General features: G+C 45.2%; 1 protein-coding gene across 1 annotated transcript in view; it reads right to left on the reverse strand.

Annotated features, from left to right (window-relative positions):
* The window catches only part of ILDR2 (immunoglobulin like domain containing receptor 2), a 34,916-nt gene that overhangs the window by 17,936 nt on the left and 3,856 nt on the right, over positions 1-13,124 (reverse strand). The window contains exons 2-3 of the mRNA XM_059818318.1: positions 7,336-7,668; positions 6,117-6,236 (exon numbers count right to left, since the gene is read on the reverse strand). Coding sequence (XP_059674301.1) covers positions 6,117-6,236; positions 7,336-7,668 — 453 coding nt within the window. The remainder of the gene's footprint in view (positions 1-6,116; positions 6,237-7,335; positions 7,669-13,124) is intronic.

Consider the following 13,124-nt stretch of genomic DNA (forward strand, 5'->3'; position numbering starts at 1 on the left):
GGACACGCTCCTGTCTCTATTCCCACCATACTGCTCTGGGGCTTTACCTGCCCACAGCAGTCTCTCACCAGGCATCTCACACAACCCGGGCCCCAGCCAGCCCCAAAGTGCGAGGGAACCAGCGAGCCCCCAGTCTGCACCAGCAGAGAGCAGCAGGAGAGGGTGGGGAGGAGGAATGGGAGAGGGAAAAGCTGAGGGGGTGCAGAGCGAGTCCAGAAGGTGCAGAGGTACAGGAAAGGCAAGTGAGGACAGGAGTTAATAGGCAGCAGGAGGGCGGGTGACAGAGCGGGAGAGCAAATAGCAGCAGATGGGGGAGGACCTGGAGTCAAGCAGACTATTAGCAGGGAGTCTGCAGAGAAGAGACACGAAAATAATTAGGGTAAGTGGTGCAGCTGAAAAGAAATGATGACATGAATAAAGTAGGTGCAGGTGCTGTCAGGAACATGGCAATTGGGTAAATATGGGAACATGGTAAATACTGGCAATTGCATAAATGTGATAAATATTGGGTAAACACAGGAAGAACTGTTGAATTGGCTTCCCTGTTGAGGACTGCCTCTGCAGCCCTATCTGCAGCAGTGGGACCATGGGAGGCAGCAGCTACAGAGGGAACTATTTCTTCCTCAGTGGCGGAAAAATATGCTAAGCCGTGTCACAGCAAGAGGCCCCTGGCACAGGACACTGCCCTGAGAGGAGGCTGGAAAGCACAGGAGAGGAAGTGTGGCCCTTGTAAATCAGATACTTTTCCAAGGAAGCTGCTGTGAGATTTATTGGGAGAGCATGGCTCTGCAATGAGTTCCTCTGTGCTCCCTCTGCTTGGAGTAAACTTTATCCTTTCTTCCCATCCTTCTCTTCAACTGGAGGGAGAAACAGCAGCAGCTTTTCCTGGAGATCAAAGTTTTAGCAGGCAACAAAGACCTCCAAGGAGGCTGTTGCCATGGCTACCTTAGTAACTGAGGTCTTTTAATCACGCCAGTCTCCTTTGTGAGCAGCATGAGGCTGTCGCTGGCAAGTAAGGAGAAAAAGAGGAGTAAAAAACCTTGGCAACAAGTAGCACTTCTAAATGGTGTGAAATAAATAACTAGGAGTAGCCCCAGCTACAATGAGGGGGATTGGACCCAGATTACAAAGGCAGCAGCACAGTGGCCCAGGGCAGGGCAGCAGTGTCTGGCAAGGACAGGACCAGAACTTTGGGGGCACGAGGACACCAGCAGCCTTCCTGACATCAACACCTTTCCTACATTTTTGAGTGGAGGGCTCCCGTGCCTATCACTTCTTTCGCCTACTGGCACTACACGCCTTTGGTCACAAGGGCGCAGCTCAAGGTTGGAGAGCCCTCACCATGAAGTTGCTCACAGACACCTCCCCGGCTGAGATCTGGCCATCTCATCCCCAACACATGGCCAATAGCACTGACTTCTCTGCCAACTGCTGTGACCAAGTACTGGCTCAGATGCTACTGGCAGCTTTTCAGCGAAACAGAGCGAAATCCTAAAACCATCGTCTTGTAAGGGAAAATTTTGCCAAGAACTTTTCCGTCTCCAAAACTACATCAACTTCTATAATACAGTCTCTCCTGGCACACAAGTGACTCCAAACCTGGCTATATTTATACCAGCTATTGAGTCACTTTGCTGAGTAAGAACTGTCTTATTAACATTGCATGCCATACACACACATGCCAGTAGAGATTTATCCTCTCTGGAAGCCAACGCATGTCTCTATCAGTACATTAATTATTGTGCGCTATGCTGTGTGTATATGTATCTACATTCTTTCCCACCTATGGGTGTTAGGCTTGATAAATTTTGGGTTTAGCCTATATTGATATTGGCTGGTAATAGAAGCTACCAAAGATGTCAGTTTACCAATGTTAAGTGCTAGCTGACTTCGGAAATTAACAAAAACCTCAAATGCTAATTGTTGTTATGTAAAGCCTAGTAACAGTAGAAGTTGAAGCTTCTAAAAAATTAATTATAAAATAATATTTCACTAATGTATAATTTATGTAGTATTAGCTGCCAAATTGGATGGAAAAAAAAAGCTGGCAATAGCTGTCCAGCAAAGCACATGGATCACTAACCAAAGTACCAAACCAACAACTGGGATTAGTGGATCACTTTCCTGCCTCTTCCAGGAACTTGACACGTCCTTGGGAATGAAGCCACCATTTCATGAAGCATGTCTAAGCTATGCAAAATCTCGTAATGCAAACATTGCCAACCTTGCACAGACCTACACATTTCAGGGTAACCAGCTATGCCTACCTACAGCCATTGCTCTACAGCTGTACCAGCTTGGGAAGGGAGCAGCATAGCTGCTTTCCCAGGACCCTGCACCTGATTAGTAAATTCTGGCTGTCGGAAAGGCTTACTGGGTTATAGGCAATCCCATACAATTAAGCTAGACTGCTTCCTGATGTGAGCTGGGTCACATGAAGCTAGGATGGGATATCCACTGACACTGTGCTGTACTTCTGATTCGAAGGTTACTCCAGGCACCCTGCATCCACTGCACTAGTACACTTGCAGTTCCCTTCAACAAAGACTGCAACGAATGGCTTTACTGAAGCCCACTGACATTCTCATATAAAAAGCAGTGCACAGGTGCTACCAGTAACCATTTCATTAATAGCACTGTCTGTGTTTCAAGAAGCAGGACACTCAGCTGCTAGCTACTAAGATAGAAACGTAGACTTTCTTAAATTTAGGATTCAACCAATTAGTTCTAAAAAATGAAAATGTATGAAGTTCAAATGGATTCACTAGCCCAGCTGTAATGTCAGCAAAGGGTTCTACACTTCTGGTAAAAGACATGAATACAGAGACTATCACTTGACTCCTGTTGTGGAACGGCAAAGCTCTGTACTAGTCTAGCCCTGCTACAGCAGGAACAGAATTCATACAGTTTCCAGCACGCTATACCCCCTTTGGAGATTCCAAATGCCACCAAAAAAATAGTACTTTTTAATTTAAATTCTTCTCTTACTCTACAGGAGGTTCACTACCAGCCATCTCCTCCTGTGTTTCTGAGGCACAGAGGTTACTACCCCTCTTCCCTTGCCTGCACTGATTCCATTATAGAGGGTTAAAGTCCCTGACTAAGCAAAACCTACCGAATGGTCCTTTCAGCAAAGCACATAAGCACATGCTTAACATCAGGTATGCTTTATAAATCATATCAGCTTTGTTGAGCACAAATGGATATAAATAAATGCTTCTATGCTTTTCTGAAATAGGCCTGAAATGAAGACAGCACATGGGATTCTCTGATGCTACCTAGAGTTCTCCAGTCTCTTTATATGTCAACATGACACATCCAGGTGACAAAACTCAACATACAATCCCATCATGACCCAGGCTGACTGGCTACTTAGACTTCACTGGAAGTCTCTGTGATTGCTTCCCTCAGAAAAAAGGAATGCTGTAATTTGCTCAGGTTTTGGATTTTGCTCCAAGTTGTGATAAAACAGCTTTTGACCAGTTTTAATGGTGCAATTCACTGTATAAAAGCTGGACCCTCCACTTTTAGCTAAACAAATTTCCATTAATTTATTGATCGTGTTAGGTATCTACCATTTTTGCCTCTCAGACCTTTCAAGGTTTCTACCCTGTCCTGTCCAGCAGTATCTTTCACTAACCTAAAGACACGTTTCATCTTGGCATTAACATGAAACCACTAGAAGGGGTATTTTCCTATTTCCTTTCCGTTCTGATTTTTCTGTCTTCCCCCACTGACAACATGAGTGAGTAGAACCTCTGTTCTACTCAAAATTCTAATCTATGCTTAAATCATGCAGCAGCCCCAAAATAAGCAATGTAAATTATATTTGAAAGACCACTGTCAGCAGGGAGCAAACAGCAATGTGCGGTGGGAATCATAGTGTCTCTTGCAGACACTATGCCTCTGCTGCTCCAACAGCTCTAACAGGGAATCTTGGTTCCACCCAAAGAGCAGCAAACAGCAAAAGAGCAAACAAAACTCTTTTACCACATGTCCTCTAGGTCTAGGGAATCACTCAGATCTACATCTGTACTCAACTGTCTCCCTGCAAGTCACTAATACCTAGCAGAGCAGTGGGATGGAATAAAAAAATGTCCCAGAAGATGTTAGAATATTAAGAAATGGTATTTTTCACCACTGGTTGCTTCTTCCTTTAGCCATCAATGGGGAGAGGTAAAGGAAAAGGAAGAAAAAATACCAGCAAAGGCAGAAGGAAAATAAAAAGGTGGGAAAGGGAAGGAAGGGAGGAAAATGGGTAGGTAACCTGGAATCGCTCCAAAAGCTGGAATGTTGCCTCCATACACACTACCCAGGAAAAGAAATACACACAAGCTGCGCCAAACAGCATGAGGCAGAACAAAGTATGCCCACGACAAGTATGCTTTCATTCTGCTGCCAAACTTAGCAGAGTGCTGCACAAAGTGCAAGGTCAGACCCAGAGGCTGTAGTGAACAGAAAAGCAGATGCAGTCAAGGTAATGCAGCCTAAGCTACATGTTTCGTCCCAACATAACCACAATGAACTGGGGCCAGGGACATCATCAAGCCAGCCTCAGAGGTGGGGATTTCTTTGTTTTCCCCCCACATAGTCTTCTGTACACACTGAAAAACAGATTCTTCCTGTTACCATGGCACTGTTTCATCACTAGTGTCTGAGAACAGTTGTAGACACAGATAAAAGAAGACACCAAATCCTGGACAGGAAGGTGAAGACGGGACAAAATTCCGCAGCCCGTCACCACGCAGCTGCAGTCAGCTCCTCTGGGGAGGCTACGTAACAGCTACAACTGACACCTGGCAGAGATAACCTCACCTGAATTAACACAGGTCAGTCTTGGGCCTGTTATTAACTAGCATATGATACACAGTCTCACTGTGGATTTAGACAGGGGTATGACACTGTTTTCTGGAGGGACCCATTCTCCAGTTGTCCGTTGCTTGACTGACATCTGAAAGAGTAGGGAGAGGTGATGGCACTGTTATAGTCACTCACCCAAGCCATTCAATCTGGTTTAACTTTGTGATGACAACTACAGCTCCAAATATAAATGCCAATTAAACTCTGACCTTAGCCATGAGAGCAAGGGCGCTTGACAGATGTGTTCTATCATATGCCTCTACAAATCATCTACACACTATAGACCCAAGCTTTTTAACATGTCCTTCACAGGATGCACAGACTCTACACACCCAAGAACCATGCAAGTACGCAGACCAGACAAACACTGGTGTCAGCAGGTTTTAAGGTAAGTTGGAAAAAATTCATCTTACTCTCCTGGGGCAGTCTAGGGGTGAAGTACTACAACTGGCTCAAGGCAGTGTCAACAAATGCCCCTGAAAGGCCCATTCCACTCTGCTTTTCTCTCCTAGATGGGATCGGTGCTTTTTTGACCTTCACAGTGAGCTGGACTCTGGAAGCCATCGCTGAAAGCTAACCCTGCAAATTGGAAAGAAACTGATCCTGCTCACCACACTGCTCAAGGGAGCTTAAAAGAAACACAGAGCCAAGTGTGCATACGGCAGAGAGGACAGGTCCTTTTAGTGGCACCAATAGCTTAGACCTGATTAGGGTGATTGTGAAACTGCACCTCTAACTGGACAAGTATAATCAGGCAGACAGAAAAATCTCCCAAATTGACACACTCAAGCAGAAAAACACCGTGCTTCTTGACATCCTCACAGGTGAGAAGAGTGGGACGAAGGGAATGTTAAAAGACTGCAGAAAGCATATGATGTCTTCTGGGTGTCTATTTTTAAAAATAAAGACTCTGTCCCAAGTGTTCACTTTGCTGCAAGTTTATTGTTTTATGCCTTAAAAACAAGGGTTCTGACTTTCCACAGCCCTGCACTTTCTGTAGTCATTTACGCCTGTGTAACGTGTGAGCAGTGTGGGTGTAAACATTACTATTCTGGTTTGGTAGCATTTGCCACCCACTTTGCCTAGGTGTGAATGACTGCACAAGGTGCAAGGCAATGGGGAAGATACTGTGGGGACTGTTTTACATAGATCTTACACCCATAGTAATATGGTGCACAGATACGTAGAGAGAGCGAGAGCAGAAGGAAAGATACATCAGCTATCTGCTGAAAAAGCAATCTGGCAAGAGGGCTTACCAAGCACAAGCAGCTCCACCGATTCTTCATTTTTGCCCTCCACATCATCCGGAGTGATAATAAGGCAGTAATAGAGCCCACTGTCTCCCCACATCAGCTTCCCAATCTGAAGGTCTGCATCTGAAAGGCAAAAAAGAAAAGTCAGGCTTTCCCTCCAACACTTACAGGAAGAGTGAAGTGATGAAAGCACTGGATCCGTCTCCGTGTCCCAAATCCATTTTGTTTCTTTACTAAAAAGAGGGGTTAACCTTATCCATAATACCACAGTATTCAGGAAAAAACAACAGGCTCAGGACTCTGTGGCTCTAAGCGGGAAGACAGGGAATGCCACAGAGGCAGCTCACTTTGCAAGTGCTGAGAGCAGAGGGGTTAACTAATGTCACTCTCTGTCTGTCCTATCACCTAAGGCCTGGGGTCCCAACAGTATTCGTGCTGTGCAAGAAGGGCTTAGACAGTGTCTCCTCTACAGCACTTCAGCCATCCACCAAAGAGGTTACACGGAGACAAAGGAAAACACTCCCCTTTGCTGAGGCTGATCACATGCTCTCGACACCAAGGAGCCTCCAATTCTGGCTAGGTGGTCTCCCAAGTCAAGCAGAAGCCTTGTACTTTTGAGGGACAAGGTTTCTCACACAGCCTTCCAGACCAAATGTTTAAGGACCCTGGCACCCCCCATCTCCACCCAACTTGACTTCACCTCATTGGAATCTCTTCCTTTCACACTGCCCAAGGCTGTGTGGGTTTAGGTTCAGAATGGGGTAAGCTGACAAAGTCCAGAGTTGAGCAAACATGAGGTATAGGATAATTTTGGTATTTTGGAACTGGGGAAAAAAATCAGTGGAGTTTGCAAGGAAGAAAAACCTAACCTGCAGAGATTGAATTCGTACCTCTCTTAGTGGCACCCCTTTGTTAAGGAAAACCTACATACAGAGCAATACGCGGAAGCCAGGAATAAAAACCTTCCAGTTCATCAAAGGGAAGAGAATACTGTATCAGGGTTGGAGACCTACACAGAATCAGATGAAGGGAAGCACCAAAGGAAATGACCTTTGGGTCTAGGGTTGATTGGTTGAATCTTAAATGTCTAACATACAACAGCTCCCTTCCAGCAGCCTTTTCTAAGGGAGTTAACTAAACAATTACTGCCAGCCTCCAGTATCCCAAATTGCTAAGGGTCCATTCCAACCCCCACCAAGCATCACTGGGGTAGGAGAGTTACCGTGGACAATGCTGACATCTCTTTCCTTATAGAAGTCCCCTATAGTGACGGCAGATCCTTGTTTGGAGGCCACGACACGGACTGTCCTCCTGCTGTCCACACAGTCCAGGTAGGGATCCCAGTCCAGGTTCCTCTTGCTCATCGTTTGTAAACCAGAAGTCGCCATGCCCAAAGCTTCTCCCATCCGGTCCTGGCAGTAGGATTTAAACCTCCACTGTACCACAGCTGGTTGGGTGGAAGAAGTAGAGAAATGGCAGCGAAGCAGAGCAGGCTGAAACAACATGGCCACCTTCTTCTTCTCAGGCACGGTGACCTGCAACCCTTCCACTTCAGCTAGAAAACAAAAACATGAGTGTCATATGCCTTGGCATTGCTTGAAGAGGGAGCTACTGCATTTTATCATAGCATCATTCTCCCCACGTACATAAAATTAAAACGTCCATCTGTCTGTTTCAGGTGCTAGGGTGCAACACTCCTCAATGTATGTGAGCACAGATATTGGCAGCAGAAGTAAGTTAACTTTTTTCATAGCCTACAGCCACAAGGAAAAATACAGCACGATGGGGCTGAAGGCTCAAATGTAGTATCCTTACACTCTGCGGACACCCTAACACAGTGGTGTGATGATTCACGGCTTCTGTGGCAGGTTCACAGATAAGGAAGAGGTATTTTAGGGATGGCCATACTCCACTTCTACAGCAGGTCAGCCAAGGGGCCAGATCCTGAGTTCATAACAATCCCAAAGCAGAATAAGTCACCCCCCTCCCAATTTCAGTGGCATCACACCTCCTCTTTGAAAGTCAGGCAGCACACAGTGCCTGGCCCAGCCTGTTGTGCACTGGTGCCCAGTTAGTGCTGCTTGCTCTGCCAAACTCTAGAGATGCATGAAGGAGTGGATCCAAATCGTACAGCTCCTGCCAGGAGTGGCACGTAGCGCTGAGAAAAATTGCTCCATGTGGGAGATGTGGAGAAAAATGGCCCAAACACTCAAGTTTTTCACATTCCCAGGGAAGAGATGGATCTCAACACGTAATGTTTATCTACCAGCTGACAGGAGAGCTGCAGCCTGGAGCTGATGTATTAAGGCCGCAGAGAAGATGCATGGGACTGCTGCCACATCCTTGTGTAGCTTAGGCAGAAGCTGAGAGGCAGTGAGCAATGCTGGCAGAGAGCACTCAGGAGAGTGAGGTACTCTATCTACATGCAGGGGAATGGCCAAAACCTCCCCCATGCCCGTCACTGCTCCCCTCCTTCTTGCACTGCAAGCAGCAATGACCGAGAGCACTTACGCAACACTGCAAACACATGCTGACACCTTCCCAAGCAGGAATGTGCCAGCCTGTGGAGGCACAGAAACAGCCCAGGAGCAGGGGAGGGGGCATCTAAGAAAGAGGATGTTTGTAACCAGGGACACTCTCTGCAGCTGAGGGGCAGCAGGGCCTGGTGGTTTTTATGACAAAAGGGAACCAGTTCCATTATGGGAAATGTTGATGACCGCAGCTCCCTACACTCAGTTACCACACATGCCAAGGCCCAGAGCAGTGCACAGTGAAAAAGAGGACAAGACACAAGGAAACGTTCAAGAGAATAAAGCCGAAGAAGGTGTTTACACAACATCAGGAGGAACTGATTGACTTAGGGGAAACGTAAGGAGGAATGAAAGACTGAGCACAAAGAAAGGCTTCCTGGTGTCGGGAAGCAGTAGGAGAGAAGGGCAAATGCCAAGAAAGAAGAGAACAGACAGAGTAAGGATAAAGTACCAGGGTAAGAACAGGAAGCAGAAGGATGAGCAGGACGACAAGCATGGAAGCAGGAAGCTTGGAAGAAGCTGAAGAAGGTGTCTCAGCCTAGGTCAAAATAATTTCAAAGGGCTGCAGCCAGGTTGCAGGAGATTAAGAAATGATGTAGAGATGAGAGGAAATGGAGTCAGCAAAAATAAACCACCCACTCCAGAAACTAGAGATGAAAAGGAGATGGAAGCTGGCAAAAGAAAGTGAAATGACAGGAGATATCTTTAGGATGGGGAAAAAAAAAAAGGCATAGACTAAAGCACTGAAGCTTAAAGCAGACGGAGAGCAATAAATGCATCAACACTATGACAACAGGAGGCATGAAGGGACAAGGTCAAGTTGGAGACAGCTGCAGACCTGAAAAGCAAAAGCAAGCAACAATCTCATGATCAGGAGCCAGAACCAAAGGAAAGTGGAGAGGCTGGACCAACACTGAATATTCATTTCAACAAGTTATCAGTGTCCAAAGTGGAAATCACAACGAAGTCTATAAACACCAGTCAGGGGATAAAAACACAGTATGGACAGAACCTAGGGGAAAGCGTATTTCAGAGAGGCAAGATAGTCACTGATACTAACAAACAGTTACTGATCTAGGCAGGATTTGACCCTGGGGACTACTATGTGAAGGCTTGCAGTGCACAGGGTGCTATGGCATTTGCACAGGAATGCTTTATTATGCACATGAGTGCATGACATTATGCATATCATACTCGTGTCATGTGGAAGTTGCACAGGAGATGTCATTAGTTTTGCTAGAAGTGCCTGGACCCAAATCTAAACACTGAAGTGTGGGTGTTCTCCACGGTACCAGGAAACACAGCTGAGGTCCCAACAAGATGCTCCCACAGGAGAGGCAGGGGCATGAGGCAGCTCCTCTGCTTTCCCAAGGCGTGGGCAGAGAGATAACTTTAGAAGTGGCAGCTGGGATGTTTCTGCCAGGCCTCCTGTTCCAGAGGACAAGAGGGGCCATGCAGCACTAAGAGAACATCACCATGTGCTTCTTAAGGTGAACCAAGTGGTGATGTCTTATCCTCTCCTCTCCAGAGACCCATGCTTCCCATATTGCATATAAATGCAAGAAACATGACAAACACCTTGAAAAATGAAGGGGTCCAGGTCAGGCCTGTATTTGGCAACTCTGTGCCTGACCCCACGCAGTCTGTGGCCAAAGCCAGCATGTGACACGGGCTGGTGAAGTGACTCATCGCATCACTTCAGCTTCAGGGAAAAACAGTGACACAGTGAATATTTAAATCTTTCCCTTGTGAACGAAGTATGCTGCTTAGCAAACACAGTGCTTTCAGCTAACCCTGCACCACTGTAGCCCTCCTTCCCTGTTAATGAGATTAATGAGTTTGGCAAGCCAGGGACTCCTTTAATAAATGATTAGCTGAGCTTTAGCAAACTCTCATCTGACTAACTTCCCCCCCCATGTGAATGTCTACAGCAGGAAAAGACAAGAAAAGCAGCTTTTGGGAAAACACAGGAATTCTTTTTCTACCCAAAAGCATCTGGGAGATGTGCAGCAAATTATCTAGCATCTTCTATATCCCATCCCAAGCTCTTTATTAACTTCTAAAGTATTCTTTTCAGATCCTTTCCAGAAATAGCATTTAAGAGCAACACAGTGCCTCAGTCTGAGAGACTGGAGCAGTGAAAACTCTACATCTATTTAAGTCAAATTATATATAATTATATATGGCTGAACTGGGAAATTATACACCTGTTATTTCCTCTGCCAAAAAAAAAAGGTTGGAATTTATTCATGTAATACGTCACTGCTGTAACAGCGTCCATCAAGAAGGCCAACAGGATGTTCGACTGCCTGAAGACAAGATGGTGACTTTACACCTATCAGTTATGTCCATGCATGTGAATTATAGAGATCTGCTTACGACTTCCTCAACTTCAAGAAGAAACTGGTGACCTCAAAAATCTTCAAGAGATGAGCCAAGATAAGACAAGCCTCAGATCTATCACAGGACAGAACTCTGGGCTGTTCATACAGCAGAGCAAAAAAGAGTGAAAGATATGAAAAACGATGACAAGCTTAGTGACAGCACCGTGGTAGCTCTTTGTCTAGGTTAATACAAGTGGGACTAAAAAGAAACTGAATTGCGCTCTGCTATGTTTTGACTAATGCAGACAGAGCAAGATTAGCCCTTATTTCAAATTCATCATGGAAATGTAATTCCTGCACTCCAGAGGAGCAACCTGTTCATTGTGAACTTCACAATGTTTGAACTTTCACATGAAAAATCTAGCTCGTGGGAGTCTCACGACTACGTGACAATTTTGCTTTCCTTCCTTCTTGTTCTTCTAAATCCCCAGAAAAAGGACTGCAAATATTAATCAAGTGCATCTTAAAAACACAAATATCCTTACTCTCAGAAAATAAAAAGAATCCAGGGTTTTGTGTGTCTGTGCATGTGTATACATACACTCCCAGAGAAAGAGGTTAAAAGTAATCACACCAGAAATATAATTGTATCGGTTTTGTCTGTTTCTCATTGGCAATGTGCATTTGTCTCCTTTCTCCAATTCTTTTCCTGAACTATCCTCACATTATGCATTCAAACTATGCAATCAACATTACACACAAGTCATCACTAATACATTTTAGTGGGATTAAAGAAAATTCCAGGAAGTGATTATAGAGGGGATATTTGTAAGGGTGCATTTGAGCCTTGTGAGCCTGATCTTCGTAAGCTCCTTCTATGAGTAAAAGAGAGAAGGCAATTGAGAGGTGATAACTTAGGCTCTTGCTTTTCAGTTGCCCTCAGGAGGAACCTATGCCTCCCTGAGGCTAGACAAATCCCAGGAAGATTCAGCTTCACTACACAGCCTTAAGTTAGCCTTTATGAATAGAATCATGGAATGGTTTGGGTTGGAAGGGACCTTAAAGATCATCTAGTCAGAATAAAGTTGATCTGAAGCACTAATCCCTGTAAATAATGGCAAAGCCAAATACTGTAGTCCAGTGTAATAGGTCTGAAGACTGCATCCTTCTAGCACATAAGATAAGATTTGAGTCCAAGAGAAGGTGGCACACATTATTCTTCAGGTCAGCATGGGTCTCTGTATCTGTGCATGCATCACATCTCTTTGCAATTTGGCTCACACTACCACCTGCCTGAGGCAGTACAGCTGATGCTATGAAACGACAAAAATTACATCCCCCATATTTATGCACCTTTATTGATAGGAGTAGCAGTTATGCACACAGGAGAACGGAAGTCCTTGGGCCCTCAACCAGGCACCCCAGGAAAACTACTCCTAGACTACACCCAAGGGATTTGGCAGAAAAGCATACGTTCATTGGTAAGACATAGTGCTTCTAGGGTAGTTTATATCACTTCCCCAAACAAAATAAACTGTTGGACAAAAGGATGCTATATCTTTCTTTTTTGTGCCTTGGCTATGCATCAATTAAAGTGTTCTTTCCCCCACTGCTGAATACAGGCACACCATCCACACTTTCAAATGCGGATCAAGCCTGAATCAGGAAGTGCAAGATCTGGGCTTTTGAGACTGCAAAGTCAGAGATGATAAACAGATGTGTAAACAGGTGAATGAAGAGCCAGTGGGATCACTGAGTCTGTGTTGTACAGATTCTTGCCTACTCATGCTGGACTAAATCAAATCCATGCAATTTATCAGCAAAAGCCATCACCATCAGATTGTGTTGAGTGGCTTATGGGAAATGAATTGGTTATCTTGGTCTGGTTCCTACCAAGACTTGTGTTCTTAGCTCTGTGGCCACTGTCTACTTTTTTAGCCAGCAAGAAACCAATGCCTAAATAGGTCAGCTGCAGCCGAGGTGAAAGCATGGTCCTGCTTTTTACAGCTCCATAGCAAAACTGAGAATTTCAGCTCCCTAACTGCTTAACCTGGAAAGCAGCAAAACCAAAGCAGTCGGAGAAAAGCATGGCCTTGCACACCCAGCACTCACAGCACAGAACCTGAATACAAAAACACTGCATGTAGGACACAGCC

The sequence above is a fragment of the Gavia stellata genome, chromosome 1 (genome assembly GCF_030936135.1).
Source record: "Gavia stellata isolate bGavSte3 chromosome 1, bGavSte3.hap2, whole genome shotgun sequence".
NCBI lineage: Eukaryota > Metazoa > Chordata > Aves > Gaviiformes > Gaviidae > Gavia > Gavia stellata.